The following is a 21539-nucleotide window of genomic DNA, read 5'->3' on the forward strand; positions in this document are numbered from 1 at the left end:
CTTGGGTGGCATATTATGAAAATAATTTGAATACAGACAAAGCCAGTATCCAAGTAAGGCGTCAGCAGATTAGCAAGGCAGGACATTTTTGGTTCTTTGCTATGCTGAGAAAATGAAGATAGGAAGTATGAAACTGACCCTGGGGGAGAGAGACATTCACACAGAATAAAGCACTCCAAGATGGAAAGAAAACGAGGACATCCCCTGTGAGAGAGGAAATAATGAGCCTCACATTGGAAGATTCAAGTTATAATTTATCTGATAAACATAAATTCACCTAAGGTCTAAAAAATAAATGGATAGAAAGACTGTTTTTAATCATTTTCCAGAGATGGTTGTTAGTGGTGCAGTTTCAGGTAAAGATTTATTTTGACCCTTTTTTTCTCTAATATGTTTTATAATTTGGTCAACTCCTTGTAGTATTTTTGATCAGATTCCTTTGAGATATGCCCAACTACACTGTGAGTGATGCATGTTGTGTGGGTGTTGCTTGCTTGTTTCTCCCACATCCATTTACTGTCTTTTCTTTGTTCTGCTCTGGATTACACAGACCCAACACTGAACACAGCATTATTGGGCTCCTTAACCTCTGTCTTTTTCCTACTTCTGGCCACTTAGGCCAGAAACAGGAAATTGATATTTAGGAGGAAAGGAGAAGCCAGAGTATTTTCCCCTCTGACTGTTTTGGGCCACATCTTCAGCAATGGTTGTGTCTCCCTTGTGATTTCAGCTCCTGTTGGAAAACTTCCACTGTTGTTCCAGTCCTGCTGGAACCTTGGCTCCCAGACTCTGGTGAATCTGTTTTCCTTCCCTTGGGCCCTCCAGCCTGGCAGCAGGGGCTTTTGAGCACAGTTAATCTGTTGCTGTTGTTAATCTCTAAATTGTACACTCTCTCCTTTTGATTTTTATGCTCTGCCATCAATTTTGTTGGTTTTGGTTTTGGGTTTGGTTTGGTTTGATTTGGTTTGGTTTGGTTTGGATTTGTATTGACTGCTTGGTCACTTTTGACTGTAGTAAAATATGCACAATCCAAAGTCTACCAATTTGACCATTTCTCAGTGTACAGTTCAGTGTGTATTGTCAACATTTCAAGTGTAGAATTCAGTGGTCAGGTATAGTCATAATGTTCCATAACTAACACTGCTATCTATTTCCAAAACTTTTTCAACACCCAGAAAAAAACTCTGTAACTGTTAAGCAATAAATCCCGGGGCACCTGGGTGGATCAGTTGGTTAAACATCTGACTCTTGATTTTGGCTCAAATTCTGATCTCAGGCTCATAAGACCAAGCCCTAGGTTGGGTTGAGTGTGGAGCTTGCTTATGACTCTCTCTCTCTCTCTCCCTTTGCCCACCAGGCCACCACTAGCTCTCTCTCTCACTTGCTCTCTCTTTCCCTTTATAAATAAATAAATAAATAAATAAATAAATAAATAAATAAATAAATAATAAATAAATAAAAATAAAAATAAATAATAATAATAATAATAATAATAATAATAATAATAATAATAACTTCTTAACCCCCATTCCCCAGCCCCTGGAAACCTCTCTTCTTTCCCCTCACTTTTATAACTGGTTCTGTATACTCAAATCTCTCCCTCTTTCTCCTTGGGGTGGGCTGTTTTCTTGCCTGTACCTTCACTAACACATGTTGTGATTCCAGGAAGAGTGTTTCCTTACATCCAGCCAGATAAGTGTGTGCAGTACCAAGCTGTGACTGGTGCTTTGCATGGGTTCATTCTACCATGCTTTTCAGCAAACTTCTTCATAGTAATACAGAACTTAATATGTTTGTGTAAAAATCTATACTTTTGGAGGCTATTATTTTCATTTTTCTTTTCCTGATGTCCCTAATTTTTCTCTTTGAGTTCTTATTCTTTTTTTGAGTTGATATGAATCAAAAATAATAATTTGTAGTTTCTTTAGAGCAACAGTCTACCTTTATGATAGGAGTCATGATGTCAAATTATATCTATGCCATGATTCCCTATTTCATGAACTCACTTTACTCTAAAATGCTTTGTTCAGGGCAGCCCTGGTGGTGCAGTGGTTTAGCGCCACCTGCAGCCCAGGGTGTGATCCTGGAGACCCTGGATCGAGTCCCATGTCGGGCTCCCTGAATGGAGCCTGCTTCTCCCTCTGCCTGTCTCTCTCTCTCTCTCTGTCTCTCATGAATAAATAAATAAAATCTTAAAAAACAAAGCTTTGTCCAGTTCTCTCTTTGGTACCTCCCTGTTCTTCCTTCCATCCTGAATTTAGTCACTGTTGCAAACACTACCTACCTACTAAAAATTCCAGATGGAATTTTTGTGAGATGGGGGGGGTGATTGCACAAATATCAGTGTAATTACTGTATTTTTTAAAAGTACTGGAGTGTTGAACTGTAATTGGGGCAATTTTGTTAGATAAAACTTCCTTTGATCCAGATTCTACTTGTTGGCAGATTTTTTTTTCATTGCTATGTAGCACACATTCTTCAAATCATAGCCTAAACATTCCAAGTTATAAAGACAGAATCTTTTCTCCATAAAATACTTCAATGTTCATTGATCACTCCCAGCTCTTCCACAATCCTCTTGTCTATCAAGTGAGCAGTGGTGCAAGACTCATTTTTATGCCTCATGTATTCTGACATATTGATATGTGATTAAGGCCATATGGTTTATTAAAAAAGAGCACTGGGACAGGGACAGTGGGAAGAGATGGAGTGAAGGAAAGAGGAGGAAAAAAAGCAGATACTAAATCTTTCACTTACAAAGTCTGTGATCTTGTGCAAGTCATTTAGCTTCACAAATCCTGTTCTCCAAAATACATGTGGACACTCGGTATCTCTACCTTTCATGCCTGGTGATGAGCAGTTGGCCAGAATCTTGGGCAGTTGTTGAGCTGAATGAGCAAATAAGTAATGAAGAGGGTATAATGCTTTTCATTGAAGATAATTGAAAGCTGAGGAGAAGAGAAGAAAACATTCAGCAGAAAAGAGGATGAGAATAAAAAAATCATTTTGGAGATTTTTGTGAGAAAGATTGAGAGCTGATATACTTACATGACAAATATGACTTGGGAAGGAAATGGTGAAAAGGATTTTAAGGGCATTTTATTTTCTGTGCATAACCTGCACCCCCACCTTTGGCATTTTTGTAAGGTCTGCAATGAACATATGAATTATCTTTGCATTATTTTTGATTGTCATGGTGTTACTTTTGCCATGACACCATGCTGTGTCTGGACCACAAAGTTGAGCAGCTTTTAAACCAGTTACATGTGAAAAGAGGTGCAGAAGAAAGACAAAAATAGGTGTTGAAGATCACATTATTCTATTCTATTCTCGTAGAACCCTGCAAGATCAGTAACATTATCCCACAGATAATTCAGTAATGCCTGAAAGATCTAAGTTCCTAACCCAGATCTGACTGACTCCACCAGATTTTGCTTTGCAGAGTGGAATATATGTATCAGCTGAGTAGGGGCATTCCTTATGCAAGGTTGTTGTATAAACATAGATATAGACTTTCTCAAATAGCATGATGTTTAACACATTTTTACCTTAGAACAAACTGGCACCATAAACTATAATGCAAACTTTGCATTATGTTACATACAAAATGGGACTTCAAAGAGATCTCATCATGTGAGAAATGACAATTTGATCTTTGCCTTCAGATGGGGTGGGAGGACCAGCAGAGTATACACTGGCTTACATTGCTGGGGTAGTGAAAGATAAATATAGAAGGAGCATCCATCAAACTGTCTTATGTAGATTTTGATTGTGAAATGAAAAGGATAAAAAAGGCATTAAAAGTTGAGCAAGCATCTCAGTGTTACAACAGTCATAGTCCTGTCCTTCTGTAACCTCTGTTTGCCCTGCTACAACCGTCAAACTGATATATTCAGGAATTAGTGAGAAATTAAAGGAGAAATTCTTTATATTTTGTGATGCTCTGAAAAGCCTCTTCTTGTGTTACTTTAAATTGCAAATGAGTGAGTTTTGCTCATTATTATTGTCTGAGGCTCAGCTGAGCTGGGAGAGAGCGAGCTGAGCTGCCAGGTGTCAGAGTCACTGATTAAAGCTGCAAGCCAGAAATGATTAAGCCTCTACTACTGCTTGGAATAAGCAAAAGTCTAACACCAGAGAAGGTGCCAATTCTCTCCCCGTTCCATTTTTCCCCCCCGAACAGGTGGAGGGTCAGGTGGATCAGCACAGATGTGGGACTCACTTCTCACTGCCGCAGGAGCCCCAAATAAAATGCTCCCACCGTTTTATGGGCCCTGGGTTGAGGAAATAGCAAGACAGAAGGGCTTCAGGAGTGGAAAAGTACTTTGTACTGAGTCGGAGTAGAGTCTTCAAAGTTTCCCTTACTCTTCCCCTTGAGGAGGTCTCAGCAGAGGCACCTGAAGAAGGACTCTGCTCAAGGCCCCAGTTGAAGTGACAGGAATGAAGCTGCCTAGCCTAAGGTTGTCAGGTCATGAAAGAGCATGTCCCTAAGTGAAAATGCTGATTCCCTGACTGCAGCTCCCTCCAACCACACCAAGACCGGTATGAGGTCTGCCAGGTGCAGCCTGGAAGATAGCACATCAGTTTTTAAGCAGGAACTGGACTCCCCCCACTCCCACCCCCACTACCAATTATCTTTATTGGGAACTTTATGGACCTTTAATTTTGCAGAATACCAAAGCTTTTAACTGTAAGAGGGAACACAGGAGAACGTTTGTACTCCTTTGCAAGAAAAAGGAAAACACTCGTTTAGCTCCTAATGCCCTTTTTTGCTCCTTTCTTCACTCAGGCTTCTTGGAACTCATGCTTCCAGACACTCCTAAGTTGCTGCTACTGACACTGCTCCTTCTTTTGCTCCCTCCTCCGGCTGCTTTTTTGTCAACTTTTAATGAGAAAAATAATCATTTTGAGTGGTTTAAAATGTTGCATGGGCCTATGTGTAAACAGTTTTCTCTAATGAGAAATATATGTACATTGATTAGGATTTTAAAATGTGAAATTAATGTAAATTGTGTAAATTATAACATTAATTTGGGTTTTATGAATTAACAATGGGAAATGTGGTTTGTATTTAACTCTTATTAGGGCAAGCAAGTTGGTTGCTGGGGGCATAATAAAATATCAAGTATTAAGAGAATGTTTCTACTTCCCTTTTCAGGGTATCATCTAGCATATTTTGGACTCTACACTAGTCAATATGTTATTAGAAGACATAAGCACCATAGTTTGGTTTGCAAAACACACAAAATGATTTGGTTTATTTATTTTTTTTTAATTTTTTTTATTTATTTATGATAGTCACAGAGAGAGAGGCGCAGAGACATAGGCAGAGGGAGAAGCAGGCTCCATACACCGGGAACCTGATGTGGGATTCAATCCCGGGTCTCCAGGATCGCGCCCTGGGCCAAAGGCAGGCGCCAAACCGCTGCGCCACCCAGGGATCCCAAATGATTTGGTTTAAATCATGAATTTTTTTTTAAGTTTTTTTAAATCATGAATAGTTTATATATTAAATTTTTCAGGGTGTCTGGCCAGCTCAGACAGTAGTGCTTGTGACTCTTGACCTCAGGATCGTGAGTTTGAGTCCTGTGTTATGGGTAGTTTACTTAATAAATTTTTCATTTTTCCATCAGCATTGTTACAGTAGAATAAATTCTTAACCTTAAATTTTGGATTGACCTTGTAGCGAGTGAAAGTTTTATGACATTGGCAAAATTGTCACCATTTCCCCACACAGTGCTGGAGCTACCATTTGGAGGGCTATTTGTCTTTTTATCTTCCTTTACCTTTATTTTTCAGAAAGTGTGCAGAGAATGTGTCAAAGAAGAGAAGTGTCTAGTAAAAAGGAGTAAGGGAGTAGCAAGACAAAAATTCCATCCAGTTGGGGCTAGCCTTTCTTTTTCTTTCTTTCTTCTTTCTTTCTTTCTTTCTTTCTTTCTTTCTTTCTTTCTTTCTTTCTTTCTTTCTTTCTTTCTTTTTTCTTTCTTTCTTTCTTTCTTTTTCTTTCTTTTCTTCTTTCCCTTTCTTTCTTCTTTCTTTCTCTTTCTTTCTTTCTTTCTTTCTTTCTTTCTTTCTTTCTTTCTTTCTTTCTTTCTTTCTTTCTTTCTTTCTTCTTTTTTCCTAATTCCAACCACTAAAATTCACCTTTCATCTTAAATATCTGTACTGGTCTGAACACTGTGTGAAGGAATTCTGCAGATTGAATGTGTGCCATTTTCACATACAGTGTCTCTCCTTGTAAACATGATCAAATTATCAATGAAACTCCCTAATTTGATCCTGAAGTGAAGGGACATTGTCCAATGAATCATTTGTGTTTGGAGGAGGCAGCATTGTAGCTAACAGAGCAGGAATGGGACCCAGATGTTTTCTAAAAAGTTGGTTGCACCAGAGGCAAGGAGCATTACCTAAAGTGTAGGCGGCCATATGGAAGTGAAGGTTGGAAACATCCCATTACAAGTCATATATCACTGAGCTGACAGCAAAGGTTTCAGCTTGTTTTTATTTAAATCATGAAAGCAGCTGCTCAGCTGTCTAGCTGTATTAAATTTAACCCCTTTTCCTGGCAATTGAATTCAGTAATTTATGCAATTTTGATTGGACCACTGCATAAATATCATTTGGAGAGCATTCAGTTATTCTTGTCCCTTAAATTCACATCCAGACCCATGATTGGCTAATTTTTCTCCTGAATGAGCATGCTTACAGATAATGCACCTGGTTGAGTCTATTAAGGTGAATCGCAGAGGAATAGTGTAATTTTAGCTTTGGCAGATAATAGCTAGGGTAAAACATGAATAAATGCCAGATAGTTTTTTAAGTAATCTTTCCTATCTCTTGGTGTCTTTTACTATTTTCCTTTAGTTATTTTGCTTCCTTCCTCTTTTTGTCTTAGTGACTTGCTCCTTCATTTCTCTGGCCTGCATGCATTTCCAATATGTGATTCTGTCTAACTCTTAGTATTTTATTTTCTAGTTGTGCCTCTTAGCTCTTTGAGTTGACCCCTTCACAACCTCTCCACCCTTTTTTCTTCAGACTTCTTTCTTTGCTTCTCCTTGCATGTGTCTTTCTTTCCTCAAACTCTGCCTCTCATAAGCCCCTTTCCAGCTTTATAGCTTGCAGGGTTGGTTTTAATTACCTTTTCTTGAGCTCTATGGATCTTTGGGGATGTTCCATGCCCTCCATGAAGTATGTTTTGTCAACATTTGGAAAGCCTTCAACTCAGGTTTTGGCCACATGTGCCTCAAACTACCTGTTAATTTAAGATATATTTTATCGCTTGCCCACCAAAGTAGAGACTTGTACTATTGCCTGTTGGAAAAGTATAGACTTTAATTTCCTGTGGAAAGAAACACAAATTTTATCCAAAACAATGGGAGAAACTGGTAGAACAGAGATAACCCGGTTCTAGGAAAACAGATGAGATTAAGGCCGGGGTTTTGCATTTGTTTGGATTTTTCAGGTAATTACTCATGTGATAATTCAACATTCCTCCTTAACTGTAATTAAAGTTCTCTGCTAGATGGAATTTTGTTTGAGATACTTAAAGGATGTGTTTCTTAGTTTTCCTTTGTATTGATTTTATATGATGTTTTCTGTTGGATTATTTTTCATGAATATGAAACTCTTTTGAAAGTGACCATAATAATGAGTTATATCTGCAATGATTGTGGTCCAGTGTTTTTCCCCTAAAAATAGTTGGAAATTAAAATTTGAGAGTAATTTAGAGGCCTTTAGGTGCCAAAGTGATTTGCTGTGGGTCAATGAGCAAGCTGACATTCTCCGAGTCATTTTCTCCTGGGCTGATAATAAAGTAAAGGTTCCATGCAGAAAGATTTTTTTTTTTTCTCAAGAGCCAATCCTACCTGAACAGAAATTCTGACCCCATATTTCCACTCTTTAAAGATGTAACATGGCTCAATAAGCTAAGCAATGGACTGGAACACTGAGGATTATTTATTTATATAAAGCCTGTAGAAAATTATGCTGTGATTAATATATTTCTACTTTTTCTCAACGGACATCAACTCAAAATGTTCTTCTCGGTACTGATGTGAGAAGATAATTGCTATCTCACAGCTTGACTGAATTTTCTAAGGTCATGTCTGATGTGGCCAAACAATGTAGCGTCCCTGTAATCAAAGAGCAAACTGGCTTCTTCTGGGGCAGATCATCTCCTTGGCGTGTCAGTCTTGAGTTTAGACATGGACATAGTCCAGTGATATTTAAAGTAAAGAGTGCATTATCAGATGTTATGAAGAGGTAACCTAGAGCTCAAAGTTCTACTTTTTGGATATCCCCCAGACCCAGGTTTGATAAGTTGTTAGCCAATAAAATATGATGTGAGAAAAGCTGGTTTTTATTAGGGCAGAGGATAAACATGACTAGAGCAGATAAAGCAGATAAAGCCAGGACAAAGTTTGGTCACATTCACACATGCGAAATGGCATATCACAGTAGAGGCTGACTTGTTTCTTTCATTCATTTGACAAATATTGAGAATGTAGCATGAGTTAAAGAGTGGGATAGGTGACTAGATGCCTGGGTGAGAAGAGATCTATGGAAAAACCTGTCAAGAAAAAGCCAAGTTTCAGAGAATAAATATAAGAATTGGGATCAATCAGTTTAACCAATACTCAAATAATTAAGAAGGTGCCTTAAAATGTTTACTGTTTCTGTTCTTATCTTCCTTGAATATTTCATAAGCAAAGACATTTATTTACTCATATAAACAAGACCTTCGGGATTAATTTTTTTTAATGTTGGGTTTTTAATCTGAGCTAGTATGAGTAAGAATTTTGATAGGAACTGAATCACCTTAGCAATTATAAAAAAAGTTTAAACCAAAAATCAGTAAATTGACTTTTATCTCTCATATTAACATATATCTTAAAAAAACAGATAATATCAAGATTGGTATGAGTATAATGAAATGCACATACTCTTATATTTGGGTAAAATTACACATTTTCATGCAATTTTACAAGGGGCTTTGGCAATATGTAATGAAAATTAAAATATTTGTAGTCTTTGATATAATAAGTCCAACCACAAAAACATATAAGAGAATATAAAGATTAAGAGGAGAAGATGATATGAAAATCATGGGGAAGAAACAGGAGAGATGAGAGACAAAGGCAGGGAAGGAGGGAGAGAAAAAAGAAAATATAAAGATTAACTGAAGAATTGTACAAAGATTACCATAATCTTATTATTTATAAAGGCAAATTATCAAGAGCATATGGAATGTTCAATTTCAGAGAAATGGATAAAAATTATGCATAGTAATGCAATGAAACACTACACAATCCTTGAGAAAGTTATTTTTGAAAAATATGTAATCACATAGAAAAATGTTCACATTGTGAACATTTAAATTAAAAATATCAAAGCATTAATATGATTTTAATATGCACTGAATAAAAAAAGAAAAAGAGAAACAAAGAAAGAAAAATTTGAAGAACTTATACCAAATGTTAATTGTGTCTCCCCAATTCTTGGCCCTTAGTCCTGAATTAGGATCTTTATTTTTATTTTCTTTGTAATATCTCTTTCCAATATCTCTATAACCAATGCACATATTTTATTACACAAATTAAAGTTTAAATTCCTCCCAATATTACTAGATGTGTAATATGAAACAAAAATAACTTTTAAGTTTTTAATAACTTTTTAAAATGTTGTAGATATAATCAGACCCATTTACTAATACTGACAAAATTGCTAACTGCTTTGATCCTATTCATGGCCCAAACCATTGTGTCATATTTCCTGTGGGCAGTTCTATCTAATTACTTAGTGTTAGGAAAGGAAAGTGGTGCTCAGACAAACAATAGAGAATTTTCAAAGGTACAGAGTTCCAGGGGCATGTGATGATGAGGATGGGATATAAGACAATTAGAGATTGAATATTGGGCCACAGTATATAGTTCCAAAGAATAGTGGGAATCTACGAAATCTTTTTTTTTCCTTTAGGTTGTTCTTACTCTAGACCTCTTTGGAAGACTTGATAGGGAAGTGCACCAAACCTCCATAGAAAGAGCAGCTCTCTCACTTCTCCAGTGAATTTAAATCTCCGTTTTATTCTTATTACCCACATGTAATAATACTGACACACATCAACATGAGGAAATATTATATATCAAAGCTTCATCAAAATAATACTTCAAATAATAGAATTTCTATCTGACAACCTGAAGCTGTGACTTCTCCAGCTATGTTTGCTGAGAACATGTACTTTTAGTACATTTCACAAAAAACTACTGATGAAAATACTTTGCCTACTTGCATATTCAGTTTATCCTTTATCAGGAATCAATTGTACAGATCTCAGTAATTCAAATGCCACATTACTGCTCTTCCTTTGAAGTTAAATGTAGTCATCACAATAATAAATTCTAAATGGATAGGGGCAGGTATTAATCAAAGATATAGAAAAAAATGTGTGCTTCAGTGAAAAACTATACATTGTCTAGACTCTTAGAAAAGACCTTTTCAGATTTCCTATTCTAAGGAAGCTATTTTACAACTCTATAAATTACAGATATCTGATAGCAATGTAAAATAATTCTTATCTGCAGACATGTAAATTTTGTTCTGTCTAGCTTCCCTGACCCACATGACAAAAAGAAATTTTGCCTCCTATTGCACATTCATTTTAATGCTTTGTAAATGTGCCTATTTTTAATACTATTTTTGAACCACTTATAATATCTGCCTGGTTTCCTCACCAAGTACAATCTCTTAAAAATGTCCAATTCTTATATTTATATGAGATTCACCTTTTTTCTGAAAATTATCCTTTCTACAAGGATAAAGAAAGTAGTCACTTTCCACTTGAAAATTTGGTGGATAATTCAAAGTACCTAATATCATTGAAACTATAATTTTATCAAAATTTTTATCTCCTAATTGTATCTTATATACTGAATCATAGCATGTCTTTTTTTTCCTTTTTAAAAATTTATTTATGAACACAGAGAGAGAGTGCAGGGAGAGGAGCAGAGGGAGAGAGATAAAAAGACTGTGTTCAGTGTGGAGCCATGACCTGAGCTGAAACCAAGAATCAGACACTTAATCAACTGAGCAACCTAAGCTCCCCAAATAATAGCATTTCTAATAACCCTTAGTTTCCATATTAAATGGAATAGGAATGATGATCAAATTAGGGATACCGATTACTGTGACATATTAGATTTTCTTCATATATTCTAGGTTTTGAAACAAACTGGATTTCCATATTTTCTTTAAGTTGCCTTTTGGTCATTCATTTCAAATTTGCAAGCTTATCAGATTCTAACTATTATGCTTCCTCTGCACCCATAAGATCTTAAAGTGGTATTTGCATTAAATATACAATCGAATCAAATGCAATGCTTGATTTCTGGGTATATTCGAGTTACCCACAGGCCCATGTGTGTGCATGTGAAATTAATGAAACTGCACAACATACATTCAGCAATCACCTGTTAATTCATATATACTGCAGAAGAGGCAACACTGTGTTCCTTGTGTAAAATCTCTCTCCAGAGCGAGGGTAAGTGGCTATTCCTTGAAGGAAGCAGATGCTGAAATTTAATTTTATGGATATCATGTTTACCATTCAACTACACAACAGTTTTACAAAAACAAAACAAAACAAAACAAAAAAACCAAACCTCCCATATGTTCATTCTTCCTTTAAAAGGAACTCTACAGTTCCAGTATGGCTGCAAACAAAGGCAAAGTAGCATATCCAACTCCTCACAAGGAGAAAAATATCAAAGTTGACTGCTATGAAATCAAAACACTGTGCGTGATTTTTTTGGTGGGAGGAAGATAATTACATGTATGGTTGCCACTATTGCCCTTGGTCTCAGCAAGGGAAATAAAGAATTCAAAAAGAAAGACAAAGAGGATTTTTTTTTTTAATCATGACATTTCCCCCTCCCTCTCTGTGATGATGATGCAGGTAAAGTTGTTATTTCGTGAAAGGCACCTCTGCAGCAGTCAGCATTATCAGCCAGATTCCGGAGTTTTGATAGATGACTTATATGAGCTGAGTTCTGGCTCAAGGAATTGACAGATGAACGTTACTTCCAGAAGGGTTGGAATAGATTCATGGAAATCACCCTGTAACTCTGAGCCGACACACATGTCCTCAATATCCAGAAGCCAAATAGAGGCCAAATGATTCTTTTACATTTTCTATTGGCCCCGGACCAAGAAGGCACACTGATTCAAACAAGTAAAAAATAATTCTGCCTCTCTCTTCTTCTAATCTTGGGCAGAGATAAAACAGAACCAAGTTATTAAAAATTTTAATATCATAATTTTATTTTTCCTGTTCTCTCAACTCTATTGAATGCTCTTATGGTTTTCATTATTTTAAAAGACTTAAAAACATCATAGAGAAAATAGCATCATTATAAGCCTACATATCACTTTGGACACCTACTTCTTAAAAAATAAGGCTAATTTTATTTATTTCAAGGAACAGATATTAAGAACCATATATGATTATAATATATCATCAGTCAATAAACTGTTTTCAACTTGGTTTTTCAATCAGCTCCAAAATTTCAACACTTCTAAAAAGAAGTTAATTTTCTATTGAAATAAGTTACAAGACAATATTTAATGAAGTATTTCTGGATTCATGCAGCATATTATTATTGTAGAAATACACTGTAATATATTACATCTAAAGACATTTTGATATGCACAAAACAGTATGTCAAGTGCTTGAATTTGGTATATTTTCCCTGGCTGGAAAGCACAGCTAGGTTGGTACCTAAGATACAAAATTAGCATCATGCCAGACAATATATAGTAAATGCAGTAAAAGGAATAAGAAAAAAAAAAGTGATGGCTTAGAGGAGGTAGCAATTCTGTATTTTGGAGAACCGTGATCATGGAAGATTCCATGAAAGAGGTAATTTGAGGCCCATCTTGACAATGGGATTTAAAGAAATGGGTCTGGAGGAGAAGAGAGATGGAGGGAGTGAGCGTGAAGAGTTGTACAACAGGAAAGATCTGGGGTGTGTTCAGGAAACATGTAATGAGCCGTCTGGTTTGTCTGGAAATATGTTAGGGGATTATCAGGAGAGCATAAAAATATTTTCTTATGTATATGCTCCTTGGAGAACTCATTCACTCTCATGGTTTAAACCCCTAAAATCCTTTAAATCCATCTTTTTCTCTCTATCCCCATAGCCAATCATACTCTAGTTCTGGCCACTGTCATCATCAGCTTACTGAATCGTGTCCTAACAGGCGTCTTGTCCAGTTTGTCAGGCTCCATGCTGTATACCACAGCCAGGGGCTTACAAACAAATCTCTTCTTATTACTCTGTGATGAAAACCCCTCGGTTGCCTACCCTGTATCTTGCAAGCCTCATCTTTCTCTCTCCTTTTTTAATGCTTTTGTAGTTAGATTTCTCTGATTGTCTCTTAATTCTTTCAGGGAGTCATTTTTTTTTCTCTACTGATTGTTATCTCTGCTCCCAAAACTTTCCCTTCTTTTTTCAGCTAGCAAACTTTTCTTTATAATCTACTGTCTCAGTTTTAAAATCAGTTTGATTCAATAATGCAGTCATTCATTCATAACTACTCAGTTGAGGAGATGCTATATTCCAGGCACTCAATTCTTCCAAAATATGTTGCTCAAACTCCTAGATTGTATTGTATGGCCCTGTTACACACACACCCTATATTGTAACTGTGTGTGCAGTAAATCTGTATTACCTATTCTAATTTAAGTACCATAAGAGTAGAATTGCCTGGTTGGTAATTGATTCAAAATTAATAAAAATTTTTAAAGATTTTATTTATTTATTCATAGAGACACACACAGAGAGAGAGAGAGAGAGACGCAGAGACACAGGCAGGGGGAGAAGCAGGCTCCATGCAGAGAGCCTGACGTGGGACTCGATTCCAGGGTCTCCAGGATCACGCCCTGGGCTGCAGGCAGCACTACACTGCTGCGCCACCGGGGCTGCCCAAAATTAATAAATTTTTAGTGGTATTCTACGAAAGCATCAAATGAGATCTTCATTCTTGAGTTTGGCTTTGAACAGCCCCCATAGGAAGACTTGTGTTCATTTTTACATTAACTCTCAAGTATGTTCTGAATGAGTCTGCCAGTCCTCTCTACAAGGTTGACTGTGAACCTCTTCTATATGGTTGTATTGGTTCTTCTTTCCATTTCAGGTCCAATTCAATGCTTAAGTAGACAGAAATACCACCTCTATCTACCCCAAAGCTCTCCTGAATTTTCAAAGATCTCATTGCATCTCTTCTTTTTTTTTAATTAAAAAAATTTTACAGGGTAGCCCTGGTGGCTCAGCAGTTTAGAGCTGCCTTCAGCCCAGGGTGTGATCCTGGAGACCCCGGATCAAGTCCCATGTCGGGCTCCCTGCATGGAGCCTGCTTCTCCCTCTACCTGTGTCCCTGCCTCTATCTCTCTCTGTGTGACTCTCGTGAATAAATAAATAAAATCTTAAAAAAAAATTTATAATACAATTCTTTTTCAAAACCACAGAATAAAATATTTTTAAAACCATGAATTAACATTAACCAAATTTATTCAGAGTTTCTGTTTCTTAAATCCATCTTTTCAGCTTTATCGAGATATGATTGACAAAAAGTGCCAGATAAAGTATACACCTGATGATTTGATGTACATCCTGAAAGGATTTCCCCATTGAGTTAGTTAACACGTCCATCACTTTTTCTTATTTTGTTAGAACAGTTAAGTTCTACTGTCAGCAAACTTCAATTATATATAGTACAGTGTTATCAGCTATATTTCAATTATATAATACAATGCTATATAGTCTATAACTATAGTTATCAACTATAGTCGCTATGTTATACATTAGATCCTCAGAACTTTTCATTTTATAACTGTTTGTTTGTACCCTTTTAACAACCTCTCCTGATTTTCCCAGGCCTTCAGCCTTCAGTCATTGACTTTTTCTACTCTCTCTTTCTATACATTTGACTTTTGTTTTTTAAGATCCTGACTGTAAGTGGAACCGTGCAATATTTGTCTTTCTCTGTCTGGCTGATTTCACTTATCATAATGCCTTCCAACTTTGTCCATGTTTTTTTAAAATGACAAGATTTTTTCTTTTTTAAGGCTGAATAATACTCCACTGTATAGATATACCACATTTTCTTTATTCATTCATCTGTCATCAAACATAGGTTATTTTCATACTTTGACCATTATGAATAATGCTGCAATGAATAGAAGAGTACTTACATTTCTTTTTTTTTTTTTTTTTTTTTAGTACTTACATTTCTTAGAGATAATTATTTCATTTCATTTGGATATACATCCAGAAATAGGATTGCTGGATCATATGATCCACTTTTAATTTTTAATTTCTTGGGAAACCTCCATGCCTTTTGCTGTAGTGGCTATCATAGTTTACATTCCCACAAACAGTACACAAAGTTTCCCTTTCCTACATATCCTTGTCAGCATTTGTTATCTCTTGCCTTTTGCTTAGTTTTTTATTAGTTTCAGAGGTAGAATTTAGTGATACATCAGTTTCATATGACACCCAGTGCTCATTACATCAAGTGTCCTCCTTAATGCCTATCACCCAATTATCCCTTCCCCCCATTCCCCTCCCCTCCAGCAACCTTCAGTTTGTTTCCTAGAGTTTAGCATCTCTTATGGTTTGTCTCCCTTTCAATTTTCATCTCATTTTTTTTTCCCTTCCCCTATGTTCACCTGTTTTGTTTCTTAAAATTCCACATATGTGTTAAATCATATGATATTTATCTTTCTCTGACTGACTTATTTCACTTAGCATAATACCCTCTAGTTCCATCCATGTCATTGCAAATGGCAAGATTTCATTCTTTTTGGTGGTGGAGTAGAGAAATGGAATATATATCACATCTTTTTTATCCATTTATCTGTCAGTGGACATCTGGGCTCTTTCCATAGTTTGGCTATTAGTGGATACTGCTGCTATAAACATTTGGGTGTATGTGCCCCTTTGAATCACTATGTTGGATAAATATCCAGTAGTGCAATTGCTGGGTCATAAGGTAGCTCTATTTTTATCTTGTCTTTTTGATAATAGGCAACCTAACAGTTGTAAGGTTATATCTCATTATGGTTTTGATTTGCATTCCCGATGATTAGTGATGTTGACTTCCTTTTCATGTATCTGTTAGGCATTTTTGTCTTTGAAAAATGCCCACTGAGATTCTCTGACCATTTTTCATTGGCTTTATTTTCATTTTTGTTTTTGTGGTTTTTTGTTTTAGTTTTTGTTTTTGTTTTGCTACTGAGTCAAATGAGTTGTATTATGGATATTATTTATTTTTGCTTTTGTTGTCTAATTAAAAAACCCTTGCCAAGGCCAATGGCAGGGGTCTTGCCTCCTATTTTTTCAGAACTTTATGGATTTAGCTCTTAAGTTTGTGCCTTTAATCTATTTTGAGTTGATTTTTGTGTATAGTATAAGATACAAATCGAGTTTCATTCTTTTACATATGACCACTTAGTTTTCCCAGCATCATTTATTGAAGAGACTATCCTTTCTCCAAATGTATTCTTGGCTCCTTTGTCATAAATTAACTAACAATGTAGACATGGATTCATTAATGGACTTTTCTGTTTTATTGATCTCTTGTGTCTGTTTTTATGCTAATACCATACTGGTTTGATGCTTGGTAAATAATTTAAAATCAGAAAGCTTGGTAAAGAGTTTAAAATCAGAAAGTGTGATGCCTCCAGCTTTGTTCTTCCTTCTCAAGATTCCTTTGGCTACTGAGTATATTTTGTTCAGGTTTTTGAAAGAAATATATTTGTATCTGAACATTTAAAACACACTCCTCTTATCTCTTCTCCCTTTCTGTCTAATTGCTATACAGACTAACTACTAACTAAAATGGAGGTGCCTGGGTGGCTCGGTCAGGTAAGCATCCGACTCTTGATTTTGGTTCAAGTCATGATCTCAGGGTTGTTTGTTTTGTTTTGCTTTTTAACAATTCTTTTTTTTTAAGATTATATTTATTTATTTGACAGAGAGAAGGAGAGAGAGAGAGAGAGAGAGAGTAGTCAGTGTGGCAGGCAGAGGGAGAGGGAGAAGCAGAAGCACGTTCTCCTCTGAGCAGAGAGCCAGATACAGTGCTTGATCCCAGGACCCTGAGATCATGACCTGAGTCGAAAGAAGACACTTAACCAACTGAGCCACACAGGTGACCCAAGTTTTTTTTTCTTTTTTTAAAGAATTGAAATGTGAAACTTCCAAAATAGTAAAACAGAAATTTGTAAGATACACACACACAATAGTCAATGTAGTATTAGTGTTTATCATTCTTCTGCATGATGTAATATATTTCCATTTACTTGTAATTTCAAACAATATATGTCAGTTTTTGCTACTTTTAAAAATAATACATAAATAATGCCATACTATTATAATATTGCTCAATTTTGTTTTTTAGATTTATCCACATTGGAATATAAAATTTTAATTCATTTTTTTAAGGTTTCTTTTTTTTAAATTTTTATTTATTTATGATAGTCACAGACAGAGAGAGAGAGAGAGAAGCAGAGACAGGCAGAGGGAGAAGCAGGCTCCATGCACCGGGAGCCCGACGTGGGATTCGATCCCGGGTCCCCAGGATCGCGCCCTGGGTCAAAGGCAGGCGCCAAACCGCTGCGCCACCCAGGGATCCCTTTAATTCATTTTTAATTAAATTTTTATCCACTTTTTATCTACCTTATAGTTTTTAATTGGTTGACTATATCAATATTTATATATTTTTCCTTTTTTCTTATTGATTTATCTATTAATTTCTTTTTATGATTTTAAATGCATCCCACAAATTTGACATACAGTATTTTTATTGTCATTTAGTTATATATAGTAATCCCCCTTATAAATTATATCCACTAACAGATTATTTATCAGTGTGTTATTTAGATCCCAAATATTTGATTTTTAGTATATTGATTTATTCTATCTTAATTACTTTTCGGTCAGATACTGTGGTCTGTATATCATTTACTTTTTATTTGATATAAAATGAGATATCATATATGTATATATATACGTCATTTTCATGTTTACATCTTCTATCTTCTTACTAAAATTTTACTTGATAATGTGTACTTTTCCAAGAGAGATTAAAGTCTCCAGCTATATTTGTTCATTTCTCAGTTTGTTTTTGGTAATTTTGTTTTTTTTGTGTTTTAAGATTATATTGCTTGGCACATCCAGATTCAGCACTGTTACATGCTTATGGCACATTGTTCATTTTGTAGTATTAAGTAATAATGCTCTATCTTTAAAACATTTTACCTTGAAGTCTACTATATCAAATATCACTGGTTATTCTACTTAATTGACTTAATATATAGCATGCTATTTTTTTTCTTTAAATCCTTCTATATCAATATGTGTGAATATAAATGTACACATTATAAACATAATATGATTGGATTAAAATTGTAAAGACTTATTTATTTGAGAGAGAGAGAGAGAGAATGCAAGTTGGGGGAGGGGCAGAGAGCAAGAGAGAATCTCAAGCAGACTCTCCACGGAGCCCAGAGCCCAACATGGGGCTGGATCTCAGGACCCTGAAATCATGACCTGAGCTGAAACCAGGAGTTATACACTTATCCATCTGAGCCCCCCACACACACCTGGATTAATTTTTTTAAGATTTTATTTATTTATTCATGAGAAACACACAGAGAGAGAGGCAAAGACAGGCAGAGAGAGAAGCAGGCTCCATGCAGGGATCCCAATGTGGGACTTGATCCCGGGATTCCAGGATCACACCCTGGGCCAAAGGGAGGCACTCAACCACTGAGCCACCCAGGCATCCCTGGATTAAAATTTTAAATCCAGTATGAGAATCTCCTTTATTGGCAAGTAAAATCCATTTAAATATTTAGTGATTTCTGACATTTTTAACAGTTTGTCAGTTTCAACTTATCATGTGTTTACTTTCATCGTCTCTTCTTCCCCTATACTGCATACTACATTGACTATGGTGTGCATGGATGTGTGTGTGTGTGTGTGTGTGTGTGTGTGTGTTTGCAAACATTTGTTTTACTATTTTGGGTATTATATATTTCAGTTCTTTTATTCCTTAGTCTTATGTTATACTGTTCTTAGTTGATTTAGTAATGCTTTAAATCTTATACTTCTACTTCCAAGGTTATTATTCCCTAGGGTTCAATTCTAACTAGTTTTTAATTTCTTGTTTGTGATTGATTAATATTCAATTTATTATAAATAAGTCAATAGTCACTTACTTTCCCAAAGCCTGCACCCTTCTTGTGCAGACATCATTTTCCCCTTTTTAAAACTACCTCCCATGTTTCCTTCTTGCTTTAATTTCATTTTTTCTGAAGTATAAAGTATAAATTTTTCTGTGATTTTTTTTCACAGTGGTTTATGATTACCAAACATTTTTATCTGAAAATGATTTCACTTCACCTTCAATCTTAAGTGACAAGTTAGCTGGCATAGGGCTATCATTTGACAGTGGATATTTAGAGATTTGTTGAGATTTAAAGATATTTCTTTACTGTTTGGCCAAAAGTCTGATATATTTATATTTTCCTCTTAACCTAATATATCTTTTGTTTCTGGTTTCCATTAAGATTTATGTCTTTGTCCCTAGTCTTTTATAGTTTCACTAAAATACATGCAGTTTATTTCTTTGTTTCTTTTTACCTTTCTTGGGCTTCATCGTGGTTTTTCAATTGAGGGATACATGTCTTCTTTTCCCTTCACTTCTGCAATATTAACATCCATTATAGCTTCTAGTGTCACCTCTCAACCATTCCTTTTATTCCCTCTTTCTTAACTCCAATCAGATATATTAGATTTTCATGTCACCAACTCTTTTTCATATTTTGTTTCCATAACTCCCTCTATGCCATTTTCATCTTCTAGCTTCCTAATTATATCTTCTTCTCTACATAATCATTTTTTAACCAGTTCACCAGATTTTTTTAATTTCAACAATTATTATTGTTAATTATTATTTTGGATTTTCTGATGTTTTTTTCCAGTCCTTTGCTGTCCCTGTCCCTCATTATTTCTATTATTATTTTTTTTTATTTAATTTTAATTTTTTTTTTAATTCTTACTTTACAGGTAACCTGGGTGGCTCAGTGGTTGAGCATCTGCCTTTGGCTCAGGTCGTGATCCCAGGGTCCTGGGATCAAGTTTTGCATCAATGTTTCTGCCTCCCTCTCTGTGTCTCTCATGAATAAATAAATAAAATCTTTTTAAAAAATTCTTACTTTACACTATCTTTTCAATTCCTCCATTACTTCTTATATTTTTGGTATAGATTATCCATTTGCTGAGTGTGTTAAAATCTCCCCCAGGATTTTTAAAAAATGTATGTGTGTATGTGTGTACATTTAAACTTTTATCATGAGCTCTTTCTCAGTAGGGATTGTTATATCCCTGGGCTTCTCAGGTACTTTGGCTTAGGAAAGCATCTCTATGGTATTCAGCGTGTCTTTATTTGTGGGCCCCAGCAATTTCATGTTACTCAGTTATGTTAATTTTTCTGCTTTGGGTGTCTGAACCACACTCACTTGTAGAACAGTTTTAGCTTTTCAGGTTCTCACAGAGCACTTTCTTTTTTCTCCTATCTCTAGCAGAGGATGATTAAAAGCTTCCTTGCCACTTCTCTGGGCCACTGTTTATTTTTCTAGTACCTTTTCATGGATTGAGAGAAAATCATCTTTTTCCAGGTCACACAGCTCTCATAGAGTCAAGGCCATTATTCATGGCTCAATTGAAGCATTGAACCTCCTCCTTCTTCTATTCTTTTCTCCTAGTTTCTAGTATTCCCTTTCTTTCTTTTGAAATAAGCTACATCTTAGATTTCTAAAGGATGTATTTATCCAGCATTCCATTTATTTCTCTTTTTTTGTCACACAAAAAGCAATTTTATTTATTTTTTCTCTTAAAAATTATTTATTTATTTATTTTATAATAAATTTATTTTTTATTGGTGTTCAATTTGCCAACTTACGGAATAACACCCAGTGCTCATCCCGTCAAGTGCCCCCTTCATTTATTTCTTGAAGAGTGTTCTGTATGTAATATGTCATTTTGCAGAAAGCCCCAACCGTTTACAGAATATATTCTCTCTTCTATATAAATTATTATTTTATATTATTTTTATCACTTTTTGTTCTAGTACATATCTAGGAATATAGTGTATGCCCAGTGGATATGTATTGATCTCTTGATCCTGGCATTTCCAAATCTGCTGCACAATAAGCAATTCTTAGTTTTATACTTTATATTTTATATAAAAATGATCTAAACAATAATATATTTGATTTTGTGTGGCATATTCTGAATTCAGTATGAAATTTGACAAACTTTTTTTAAACTGTAATAGACATTTTTTACCATTAAGAAAATTTATTATTATTGTTTAATATTATTATTGCTACTGTTTATAAGTGATGTATATAGAATTTCACCCAAAAGAATTGGCTTATTATTTTATCATAAATGTATAATTTAATTGTTATGCTGTGAATA

The 21539-nt window shown here is 35.3% G+C and overlaps 1 protein-coding gene across 3 annotated transcripts in view; it reads left to right on the forward strand.

Annotated features, from left to right (window-relative positions):
• AGMO (alkylglycerol monooxygenase) overlaps positions 1-21539 on the forward strand; it is a 344214-nt gene that overhangs the window by 306095 nt on the left and 16580 nt on the right. Inside the window, exon 13 of one of the 3 annotated variants that reach the window (XM_077856705.1) lies at positions 20124-20267. The exons of the other annotated variants lie outside the window; for them this stretch is intronic. Within the exon in view, the coding sequence (XP_077712831.1) occupies positions 20124-20174 (51 nt within the window). The 3' untranslated portion in view covers positions 20175-20267. Of the gene's footprint in view, positions 1-20123; positions 20268-21539 lie in introns of those variants that run through there. 3 annotated transcript variants of the gene reach the window in all.

Source organism: Canis aureus, chromosome 18, assembly GCF_053574225.1.
Source record: "Canis aureus isolate CA01 chromosome 18, VMU_Caureus_v.1.0, whole genome shotgun sequence".
NCBI classification, from domain to species: Eukaryota; Metazoa; Chordata; class Mammalia; order Carnivora; family Canidae; genus Canis; species Canis aureus.